The sequence below is a fragment of the Haliaeetus leucocephalus genome, unplaced genomic scaffold (genome assembly GCF_000737465.1).
Source record: "Haliaeetus leucocephalus isolate CR32 unplaced genomic scaffold, Haliaeetus_leucocephalus-4.0 Scaffold13, whole genome shotgun sequence".
Classification (NCBI taxonomy): Eukaryota; Metazoa; Chordata; class Aves; order Accipitriformes; family Accipitridae; genus Haliaeetus; species Haliaeetus leucocephalus.
Genome location: NW_010972449.1, coordinates 2,438,684 through 2,450,668, shown reverse-complemented (window position 1 = coordinate 2,450,668; position 11,985 = coordinate 2,438,684). Strand labels below are relative to the sequence as shown.

At 47.2% G+C, this 11,985-nt stretch overlaps 1 protein-coding gene across 1 annotated transcript in view; it reads right to left on the bottom strand.

The window, feature by feature from the left end:
- Nucleotides 1-1,469: 1,469 nt before the first annotated feature.
- Nucleotides 1,470-11,985, bottom strand: part of ACADS (acyl-CoA dehydrogenase, C-2 to C-3 short chain) — a 12,440-nt gene continuing 1,924 nt past the window's right edge. The window contains exons 3-11 of the mRNA XM_010575744.1: nucleotides 11,784-11,979; nucleotides 9,933-10,082; nucleotides 9,622-9,733; nucleotides 9,070-9,221; nucleotides 7,680-7,850; nucleotides 6,317-6,454; nucleotides 5,952-6,047; nucleotides 5,553-5,609; nucleotides 1,470-4,919 (exon numbers count right to left, since the gene is read on the bottom strand). Of these exons, the coding sequence (XP_010574046.1) occupies nucleotides 4,767-4,919; nucleotides 5,553-5,609; nucleotides 5,952-6,047; nucleotides 6,317-6,454; nucleotides 7,680-7,850; nucleotides 9,070-9,221; nucleotides 9,622-9,733; nucleotides 9,933-10,082; nucleotides 11,784-11,979 (1,225 nt within the window). The 3' untranslated portion in view covers nucleotides 1,470-4,766. The remainder of the gene's footprint in view (nucleotides 4,920-5,552; nucleotides 5,610-5,951; nucleotides 6,048-6,316; nucleotides 6,455-7,679; nucleotides 7,851-9,069; nucleotides 9,222-9,621; nucleotides 9,734-9,932; nucleotides 10,083-11,783; nucleotides 11,980-11,985) is intronic.

Genomic DNA, 11,985 nt, shown 5'->3' with positions numbered 1-11,985 from the left:
CAGACACACCTTTTGTCCTTGTTTCTTCAGTCTGGCTGACTATGTGTCTTCTCAGCTTGAGGATGAAACTGTAGAAGCTGCTCGGGGTGCTCTGGATTTCCGGAGGCCATGTAGGGCCTAGGGCTCCCTGTCCCTGTTGTGGCTGCTACGGTTGTTGATACCTTCTTGGTTTAACATTCTGTTGAACTCTTTAATAAAAAACTACTTGACACCAAGTCCTGCAGTGAGATCGCCAAACCACCTGCCCTTTCTTCTGAAAAGTTGTCAGAAAAAAAAATTTTAGTAATATTTGACTAACATAAGCCTTCTTATGGGAAGGTAAAAGGATACTGGCCAAAAAGTGATGGACATAGAGCGTGTCTGTAGCAAAGAATTGTAACGTACAAACCTGTTAATAGTTCTAGAGTTGGTTTTCTGCTTTGTCTTTGGGAATAGTCAGCTTAGAAATTTTACTGTTTGTGTTTTGAAATTTCCCCAAGGTCACACTTAATCTTGCAAATATTATGAGCTCAGAAATGACCTGGGGTTGTCTGGCCAGCCAGTATGGGTGAAATGTATTAGAAATGCAAGCTGGTCATTCTGTGTCTCTATTGGCCTGATGGGAGCGATCCAGGGAGTTGTCAAATCGGTGCCCAGCCTGGCTGCGGGGCTGTACTGCGCTGCCTGTGGAGGCTCAGGAGCACACCAGGGTGGCCAGTGCTGCACTTTTAATCGTGTGACATTCAGAAGTGTTTTGCTGAGATGAACATTTCCTGTCTTATATGTGGAAGTACAGCATGTTCTGTGAGAGAAGGGGAAGAAGTAACTGAGGCAATTAGGAAATACTGGCGGTTGAGTGGCTTCCCCAGCTTAGTCTTGACCTCCTTGGGGGTGGAAGCGGAGGGAAGGTTTCCAAGTATTTTTCTTTTTATACAAGTAGTGATGGAGTGGAATTTGAAATAAATTTTTAGCTTAACAGTAGTAAACTGCATTTTTCATTCAAGTTACAACACTGTCATGTTTTCTTACCTCTATTCCATTTCTTCTTGTTGTTCTTATAGGTGCTTTGCTTTTTTACTTCAGGATGTCTTTCAAATTTGGTATTTGTCATGCTTTCTAAGATCCCCAGCATAACCTGAATGTGTGGCTGCTGCCAGGTCTGTGTGTATAATGAGGGCTCTCTACTTAGGCAAAACAAAATTTTGATATAAAGTCAAAATAATTTGTACTATTTTTCTTATAGATTAACAGTGTCAGAAAAGACTAGTAGAGGAGACTAGTCTAATGTGAAAGCAATACTACAGCAATTTCAGCTGAGTCCTGTAAAACACTGTATACACTGCTTAAACTTGGAAGGTTGAGACAATGCTTGGTTTTTTTTCAAAATTGTGTGAAATTGAGAGGTGAGCCCCATCCTGCTGTGTGCCAAGGAAGTCAGATGCTTCAGAAGGGATCCAGTCTCCAGGCAGCTCCTCATTCTTGGTGGATGTGGCTCACATCCATGTGCCCCAGGAAGAGTTAAGTATTTCTCACCTGTGTGTATTTAATTGTGACAGCCCAGAACAGCTCCTCTCTTCCTTTAGTCTGGTGGCAACTGACATGAAGAGACTGTGAGCTTTAGATATGACATAAAATATATCAAATCTGCTAGTTAGGGCTCCCCCTGCTTCATTCCCAGTAGTCTGCCTCGTAACCAGTTTCATGTACACTTAAGAGCATTGTGGGGTAGAAAACACAATGTCCTTGAAAACTGTAGCTGTGGCTTACCTCCTCCCCCACATCTTTCTTATTTAGGTATGACCCGATTTTTCCCATCTCAGTGCTCCAACTTTGCAATGTTGGCCGAGTTTGTAAATTGATAAAAACTTCTCGCTTTACTTGTAACTAGATCCTTTTCTCAAAGCCTGGCCCTACCCTATACCTAGCCAGTTTAGTGCTGTCTGGGGGTGGCTCTCGGCAAGAGCTCCCTATTTAATGCTGCAAAACTTGTTTGTGTTTTGCGCTTTCAGCAGTTCTCTTCTGTAACAACAGCCCCGAGGAGCAGATGCACATGTATTACAGCCAAATTGTCTCAGCCAGCAGCAGCGAGGAGTAAGCTCTTAGTATCTTGCTCTGAGAAAACCCAGTTCTTTGCTCTCAGAGCTCTGGGGTAGGCTTTGTGCATAAGCATGCCGTTTACCCCAAAGAACTGCTGTGAATAGTGCTGTGTGACAGCTTACCGATTCCTCACTGGACTTATGCAGCAGGGAAGGTACTGGAAAGCCTTTGTGCCTTTAAAGCATGTTTTTAGGTAATAACAAAGGGAATTCTAATAGAGTAGCTTAAGATATTCCTAGGCTCAGGATCCTGACTGGCATGCTGTACCTAGACCAGCGATTTTTAACCAGCTCCACCCTTTTTGTTATTTGATGATGTGCAGTGTAATTTGATACAGACTATGGCAGAGGTGCAGCACTCAGCAACTTAGCATCAAATATGCAATTGTTAGCCAGGTCAGCTGTTGTACTGAGGTCAGAGCTAGCAAGAAGCTTGTTAAGGAGGCGTGCAGTGCATGATCCATGCATTCCTAAAAGCAGGTTCTGGTCACAGGCGCAGCAGCAGGGCTTCTGCAAGAGCTGCCCCCCATATTCTCTGCAGAAGGTCCACAAGGGATTTGATACATCTAGTTTGTAGGTTCTTCAGTTGTGTTCTCAGTCAGCTGAGGTGTTCATCACTATTCTCCCCCTTAGGTCAGCCATGATGCGTGTACAGAGACAATTTCACTCTGCTCTGGAGAAGCTGCAGTCATTTAGAGTTGGTAAATGAAGGAGGCGTGATGTTGAAGAGGAGCAGTCTGAAAGCGCTGATGGTACAGTAAAGCAGCTCTAAGAGAAGCAGCCAGCTAAAAAGAGGGGAAACAGTGCAGCAGGCATGGTCTAAGTAAGTGTGACTGACTGCTCTGGGTCGCTGGGGTTTCAGCTGGACCTCAGCACATGAGGTCAGTGAAGACAAGCACTGAACAGTAACTGCATTCCTGCAATCCTCACTTCCTTGTGGCAAGCAGCCCTACAGCTCCTGTTCTGGCTGAGTGGCTGCAAGGAGAAATAAGTATAAAATAATATCACTTTCTCCTACACAATCATAGATACGAGCCTTCAGCAATCGTCCAAGCAGTGGTATGGGCTGAAATCAAGCTAGAAAAGTGTCTCTCACTCCTGGAAGACCTCCATAATTTACAACACATTCACAGTCTTTAGAATGGTTTTCCAGTAGAAATTCCCTGTTGAATGCCCTGCTTGGCTCAGTTTCTGTTAATCCTTAGGTTTGCGAGAGCAGCAAGGAGAAATTAAAGACTTGAAGACTTTGCCCCAACATGCAGTTGCCCTCTAGCGACCTGCAAAGGGTTTATTTATATTTCTGGGATGTCTGCACTAGCAAATGCCTGCTGCACTTCAAAGCAGTGTCTAACTGGTGCGTGCCAGCCCAGGCGGTTTATGCTCCTGTGTCTTGTGACTGGAAGAAAATACTCTAAATGAATTCACATTTGCATGAAAAAAACAAAGTGGGGACTGGTGCTCCTTAAAATTAGGTTTTATTTGTCTTCTCTGCTCTCTGTATGTAATAGAATCCTGCTGTTTTTCCTTCCACACAAATTAAATAAATGGCACCACAGGAAAATAACCATTTACCTCTAGTTTACTCATCGTTTGGACAACGAGATGGACCATAAAGGCTGTAGTCTTAATTGTCTCCATCTTTTCCTGAGTTTAGAGCTTTTCTTTTGGCTGTTGAATCTTCTAAAAGTTAATTTTTTGCCAAAGATAACTGATTGAGGATATGTGCTACTGCTAAAGCTTCCTGGTAAGGTTTTCTGTGTCATCTGTTAATTTCCTCCTTGTTGCCCAAAACATGTAGAGATTAAAGGCTGTTGCTGCTACTTCATGTACTTCCTTTCCTGTTGGGTAGTTGTTGGTATAGTAAAAGCAGCTTTGGGAGCAGAGGTTTTTTTGGTTTGTTTTTTTTTTTCTTAAAAAAACCACAGTCTCAGGTAGTGCAGCTTTTCTGTCCTTTGCTTTTACACCTACATCCATAAGTGGCTGAGTGAGCAGGCTCCTGGGCTCTGCTGGCCAAGATCCAAGGGTTTTTTCCTGACCTGTTTTTACACCTACATAGAAGCAACCCCAGCCTGTACGAAGACCCCTTGGTGCGTAGGTAGTACCTGTGTCCTCCCATCTGGCTCCTCTCCTGCTGAAAGTAGGGAAGAGTGCTCTGCTGCAATGATTACCTCAACACAGGCTGTATCCAATTACGAGCTCCCACATAGCTGTGTGCCACACCTGAAATTCATCAAAGCCTGATCAGAAGAGGCTGTGTAACCCCAGCCTGGAGCAGGGCACAGGGGTCCTGTCTGAGTGCCTCTAACTTTGGCACTGGTTATTCAGTATCACAGTGACTAATTTTTGGAAAACAGGCAGAGAGAGCTGCTGACTTTACTGAACAGCAAAGTCATTTTGCCGCTACCAAACCAACACAACGCTCCAGCTTAGGAAAAGGTCTACGCTCCCATACAAGGACAGGTTGCCTCCTCCCTCCTGCACTCGCAGCCATCACTTACAAACCTAGATAGGGCCTTCTGTGCACCATACTATGTCCAAAGAAGAATCAGCACATTTTAACAAGAGGGTCAGTTACTCATTGGTGAGGAAAACTTCCATCATTAGCCTCATTGAAGACGGCCAAGACTCGATTGCTGTTGCGCACTGTTACACGAGGCACTCTGGGGCAGTGTCTTGCTCTAGTCAGCTGCTTCAGCTACGGTAGGCCTTCAGCAATTGACCTGCTATCACCAGTCTTTGGATCTCACTGGTCCCCTCATAGATCTCGGTGATACGAGCGTCACGGTAATGGCGTTCTGCTGGCATCTCTGTCACATAGCCCATCCCGCCCAAGATCTGGATGGCCTGAAACAAAGGTAGCAGGTTAGAAAGGAAGCAGGGTCAAGGAATTTGTTTTCTACAGAACACAGCCACCTTAAAAGGAGCTAAGCCCACTGCAAGCATAACTGGAGGGAAGACGTGGGGATGACTGCAGCCCATTTGCAGTCAGAGGAATAAATAGGATTTTAACTGGGTAAGAGCAATACTGATGTCCCAGACAGAGAATGAATCGCTTCAGAGGTAGTTGTTAGTGAACCATGTTTGGCTAAGACACTGTTAAGGACAGGGGAAAATAAATGCAGACACCGGAAGTCCCGCTCCATTTGCTCACTATGTTGCAAACTTACTAGTAGTCCTGACTGGTGCACCCATGTTCTCTCCCCCATTGCTAATCCCACTCAAAATTTTGACACTGCCCTGGACAGCAACAGGCACAGAAGACTTCTTTAATAATACAGCTGCCACAGGCCACCACAAATCCCTGCCCACACCCAGGAGGATGGCTGTACTAACCAGCCTCAGTCATACAGGTTGGTTTGGGTTTGTTTTTTTTAAAAAATCTAGTAAATTCCATGCCACCTTCCCCAAGCACTTGTGCAACAACACAAACTCCCTTTCAGCATGCTGTGTATCAGAGATGTCAGTTGAAGTAGTTACCTGGTGAGCAATGGCTGTTGCAGCTTCTGATGCAGCCAGTTTGGCCATCGCCGCTTCCTTTGGAGAAGGAAAACATCACTGAGGGTGCAGCTATCACAAAAAGGAACAGGTCACTTGCACTAGGAGCTTGAACACCCACAGACCAGCTGTGCAGAGGCAGGCCTGATCATTGGTGCCAGCTGACAGTGGCCACCTCCCTCCCCTTGGCTAAAACCAGGACTCAGCTCAGCAGGCTGCCTGAGGATTGACAGCAGAGTCCAGCATCTGCTGGTGGGTTAAACACCAACAGCACTGGCTGGGCAAGCGCCGAATGCAGCAATGCTGTACATAGTGTGGTTTCCTTGCCTTGAGCCTGTGCCCCGTGTTGTCACTGTTGGACAAATGCAAGGCTGGAAATACCTTTGTGAAGGGCTTCCCATTGTCTTTCAGCATAGCGGCTCTCCAGGTCAGCAAGCGCGCACCCTCCAACGCCACAGCCATATCTGCTAGCTTAAACTGCAACGACAAACACTGCCTTTGTTCCAGGTGCTGGCCTCTGCCTGCGCAAGAACATACAGCAGAAGTCTCCCACCCCTGAGGCCAGTATTGCTAGAAAAGGAGGGCCTCCATCCCAACAATCAGTTTTAAGTGTTTTAAAACAGAAATTATTACCCTATTTAGGCCAAACAGCGCAAAGTGCACTGTGTGCCAGAAGCCACGCCTGAGAGCGCACGTGAACTTTGCACCAGCGATGCTTGGAGCTGCCTCGTCCACCTGGTTTGTACCTGCACTGCCTGTAGCTTTGTGATGGGCGACCCAAAGGCCATTCTCTTTTCAGCATAATCCACAGCACAGTCCAGAGCTGCCTGTGCTATTCCCAGAGCCTGTGAGGCAATACCAATTCTTCCTGCATCCAGAGTTTGCTGAGAAACAAACAAAATACATGTGTTAAGTCAAGTCATGCTTGATCAAAGATAGTACACTCACATTTCTGATCTTGCTGGGGAGCTGCTGTAGCCTTAGTATCCTGTGGTCAGAGACTTCCTTGATTCAGAATATTCCTGGTTATGCAGGAATAGAGCGCTTTAAAATGTACTGGGCACTGCAGAGAGAAGCCAGGTGTACAAAATAAGGGAAACAGCACAACGAGCAGCATCTGCTCTGGAAGGGGCTGAAAGAACCCTTCAGCTAGACCCCTGGCTCACTGTGCAGCTGATTTTACTTTAAGTGAAAAAAAAAAAAAAAAAAAAAAAAGGAAATCTGGTCAGTTTTCCTCTTTGCCCTTATCAGTACACACACTGAAGCAAGCATTTTTCAAAATGACTAGTGAATTGAGTCAGTAACCTGACTTACCTCAAACACCTGCCCATTTTGCTTTTAACTGCTTCCCTGCCTCACTATGCACAGGAATAATTTACAGCACAGTGAGAAAAGGCTTCATCTTCCCAAGTCCTGGGCTGAGCGTCTTAAAAAAGTGGTTGGTGACTGGCGGGTTCATCTAGTTTTGGACATAATGGAATGGGCTGTTCTCCAGGGCGCTCAGCCTTTTTCAAAAAGTCAGGCCAACAAATGGTGTTTTGCCCCTACAAAGAGAGCAATGAACACTTCCAAGGGGTAGTGCGTCACTGCAAGGAACGCGCTGTTCTGCAGCTGCCTGGCTCCTCCTCAGAAGTCACACACATGCCATAACTCGGATTTCATCCACCTTTAGACACTATCCAGAGGTTGTTCTGGGCCTCCAGGACAGCTTTCCTCTGCCACAGTATTTAGGGAAAATGCCATGTTTTCCCTTTATCTGCAGGTACAAACTGGAGGAATAGAGGGTTGGGAAAGGAGAAAAATCAAAATACACCACCCCTGCTGACACACCACCTCAGCAGCATCACCATTCTTTCATCTGAGAACCACCACATTGAGTCTACAATAAAGTGCTGCAGTAAGGATCTGCAGTAAATTAATGATTCATCAAGCTCTGTGAATGATTTCTCCCACGTTAGCAAGAGGGGTCAACTGCTTAATGTCACACAGAACAGCTTATGTAAGTGGTCCTCACCAAAGTGATCGTAAGTCTGAAAATGGTTTTGAAAATGGTAAACTTGGGAACTACAGCTTTACACAACCACAGCTGCACCCCAATCCATCTCTTACCATGGCAATTTTGAAGCCCATTCCCAGCTGCCCCAGTAGGTTGGCCTTGGGTATCCGACAGTCCTCAAATATCAGGTTGGCAGTGGAAGAGGCTCGAATTCCCAGCTTGTCTTCTTTCTTCCCCAGTGACAGCCCAGCAGTTGGCATGGGAACCAGGAACGCGCTAATGCCCTGCAAGGAGACCCAAAACTCTTAGGAGTGTTGCCAACTTCCCACTTACCTGGCTGTCAACAGGATTCCTCCAAACATTTTTCATAGAAGCCACATGTCTAGGTGTTTTGGGGTTGTGTGGCAGGGGCTACAGGGATGGCTCCTGTGAGAAGCTGCTAGAAGCTTCCACGGCTCCAAGTCAGACCCACCTCTGGCCAAGAGTGACCCAATCAGCAACGGTGGTAGCACCTCTGCGATAACATATTTAAGAAGGGGAAATCTGCAGCAGAGAGGGGAGTGGGATGTGACAGAAACCCCAATGCAGATACCAAGGTCAGTGAAGAAAGAGGGGGAGAAGGTGCACCAGAGGAGGGGATGCCCCTGCAGCCTGTGGTGAGATGGCGGGCTGTCCCCCTGCAGCTCATGGAGGGGAGCAGAGGAGCAGATGCCCACCTGCAGCCCATGGAAGAGCCCATGCCAGAGCAGGGTGATGCCCCCAAAGATGGCCATGACTCCACGGGAAAGCCCGCACTGGAGCAGTCTGTGACTGAAGATCGGCCCACAGAAAGGACCCACATTGGAGCAGCTCATGAAGAACTGCAGCCCATGGGACGGACTCACATCGGAGAAGTTAATGGAGAACTGTCTCCTGTGGGAGGGACCCCACACTGGATCAGGGGAAGAGTGAGGAGTCCTCCCCCTGAGGAGGAAGGAGTGGCAGAAAGGAGGTGTGATGAACTGACCCCCAACCCCTACTGCACAGCCCCCTCACCTCTTGCCGGGAGGAGGTAGGGAGGAGTGGGGGGAAGCTGTTTTAAGATTTGGGTTTACTTCCCATTATCCTGTTTTGATTTGATTGGTAGTAAATTAAATTGATTTTGGTTTTTTCCCCAAGTTGAGTCTGTTTTTCACCCGTGACTGTAAGTGGCGAGTGATCCCTCCCTGTCCTTGTCTCGACCCACAAGCTTTTCTTTGTATTTTCTCCTCCCCATCCTACCAGAGAGGAGCGAGCGAGCGACCTTGTGGTCCTTTGCTGCCAGCTGGGCTTAAACCACAACACTAGGTAACCAGGAGAAGGGAGGGGAGAGCTGAGACGGAACAGAGCCAGCACACATCAGCCACTCCTCTGCTCAATGCCTGAACGGCTCTAAACAGAGTCCCCAGAGCCTTTTCAAAGTGCTTCTCCTGCACAACTCCTTTACACCCACCCCTTTTTCCTGACTGACCCAAATGAACACACCTTGTGCTTCAGGGATTTATCCGTAGTAGCAAACACCACAGTGGCCGAGGCGTCCCAGGCGTTGGTGATCCAGGCCTTGGTGCCATTCAGAACCCACTCGTCGCCATCCAGGCGTGCCACCGTGGACGCCGCACCCGCGTCACTGCCATTTCCTGAGCAAGGAACCAGCAAATAAAACTCAGGCAATCGGTGGCAGCCTGGGGTGCAAACCCACCCCCCGCCCACACCCCCTGTCACAGCACCTCTTTTAACTGCAGTAGTGTCACCACTGTCCCTCCCACAGGACCCACACAGGGAGGGGAAAGGCCCATCTGTCTAAGATGTGTCCATCTCCAGAGCTCTGCTCACACAGAGCGGATGAAAATTTTCAGCATGGACCATGGGGATGGCAGTTAATACCTTGGGCACTAGGACTTTGTTTACACAGAATGGCTATAAACCACCTTTCTACAAACTGCTACAATTTCACAGACCTAAAGTCCATCGTAAACCTGACTAAGGAAAGAAGCTACCCTACATTCTCTGCAACAGGAACAGTAACAGTCACATCACCTGGTTCACTAAGGGCAAAACATCCGATTTTCTCTCCACCGGTGAAGGGAGCAATCCATTTGTGCTTCTGTTCTTCGGAGCCAAACTTGAGTATTGGCCCTAAATACAGAGACTTTAAGAATTGAGTGTTGAGTTAGTGCCTCTTGAAGGTACAAGCGATCCAGTAACTCCCTAATTTCTAAGTGCTCTCCAATACACCAGAACCCTCCACAGGAACAGACCTCATTTCTCCCACAAACCCCTCTCCAATACCCCCCTGACACCAGCCTCAGTTCCACACCTGTCCCTCACATGCAACCTGAGACACTTACATTATTGACGCTGATGATGACACCCGTGGACGCGCAGCCCCTGCTGATCTCCTCCACAGCAATGGAATAGGCCAGGTAGTCGAGGCCCGCTCCTTTGTACTCCTCCGGCACATCCATAGCCAGCAGCCCTAAGCCACCCATCTTCTTTACCTGCACACAGGGAATGGAGGAGTGAGACCCTCTGCGCCACCAGTGTCCCAGCAAATAACACACAGACACATGGAGATAAAAACAGGTCATAGCAGGGCTACACACAGAGGAAAAGATGTGCACAACTCCTGGTGAAATGGGAATCTGACTGTACCAACTGGTAAGTGTCCCCAGGTCCCGATGACTTCAACAAGAGCCAAGAGCTGCACGCAGTGCCTGCTGCCTAAGACAAGGCTCTTGCTTATTTAAAGAGCTCTCTTCAGTACCGGGAAGGAGGGAGCCTTCTGAAATAGGCAGATACAACCCCACCAACATTTCCTCAGCCTCCCACCAAAGCTTTCCCCTTTGCATGTCCCCTATCAGTAGGAAGCTCTCAATGGGAAATCTAGCTGATAAAAATCATTAGAACTTTACCTTTGAGTCTGCTGAGCTTCAGCCTAGGACCGCACAAGGAAAGAATTTTACAGAATGAATGACCCATAGAACAGTTTGCAAGAAGGTGATTTTTTCTTTCCCATTAATTGTTGGTTACATGCCACATTATTCCACCCCAAGTTCCTCAGCTGGACCCCTGCTTTCTTAACTGTAAGCTCTTTAGAGCACTGACTGTATCACTCTAGGTCTCTTGTTAATGTTTGGCAACATACAAGAGAAAAAACCACCTTTCCTCTGTTTTTACATTTAAGATGTCAAGCTTTTGGTGTTGCGGAAATAACTGTGTCACCAGCCTCTGCTTGCTTTAAGAGGAACCAAGGGAATTTTTAAACAAATATTTTCCCTCCTGTATGGGCACCCAAAACACTAGTCCTTCACATCAAATCCAGAGGATGAACAAAAGCCAGCAACTAGTTCTATGTATGTTGCTTTGTCTTAATAAACACTGTTTACATTTTGAATTTTCCCCTACACATTCAAGTGAAAAGACTCAAAAATAAAATGTAAAATTCTCAGATAAGAACAGTGAAGTAAAGTGGAAAGTAGTTTCTTCCTTAGAGCGAGTATGACTTTCCCGGCTTAATCCTTCCTTAATCCTTAACAGAAAGAGGGACGTATGACAAAACTTGCATGCCTCTGACTGTTCTCACTTGGAGCCTTTTGGCTAACGTAACAGTATATATTTTTCTGGAGCTTAGTACTTCACTGCAGTGAAACAGGTGAGTTAGTCTGCTCAACATGGCACAGAATGTACTGCTGTGTCTGTACTGCTTTCCACAGGAGAAATCACAGGTTTGATTAGCATCTCAATTTCTTCACAGCCCCAGAGGATGACTAACATGCATCTCCTATCTCCTGATCACTTCTTTTCACCATCTGAAATGCACTTGGGTCACCCACACTTCCTCACTATAAATCATTTTTACAGTTATCTGCAGTCTATGAAAGTATTTCATTGGTTTTATAAGTCAGTTGTATTACAGCCCACAGGTAAGGCAGTAAGAGAACTGAAAATTCAACGGTACTAAAGTCAGACACAGAGAAACGCAAGTAAAGAGCTCAAAATGTCCCGTGGGCATTACAATGTCCGCACTCAACGAACTCTGACAGAAGTTGATCTAAACCTCAATTTTCTACTAAGCCAGAGCTTAATGTACTTTTTGCTTCAGGCCCAAGCGGCGCTACCCCAGCAGCAGAGGGAAGTCAGGCTCTGAACGAGCCAGTCCGCCTCCGTCGTGCCCACCTCCCGGGGGGAGCAGCACCCACCTGCTCGGCCGGGAAGCGGTGCTCCTTATCCAGCTGAGCTGCGAGAGGCATCAGCTCCTTTTCTGCGAAGTCCCGGCACGTCTGACGCAGCATCTGGTGTGTTTCTGGCAGCTCCGCTGACTGGTACACCGTGTGCAGTCGGCGGAGGCACCCAAAGGGCAGGGCTGAAAGGAAGGAAAGGAATTGAGCGCCGTTGCTTCCC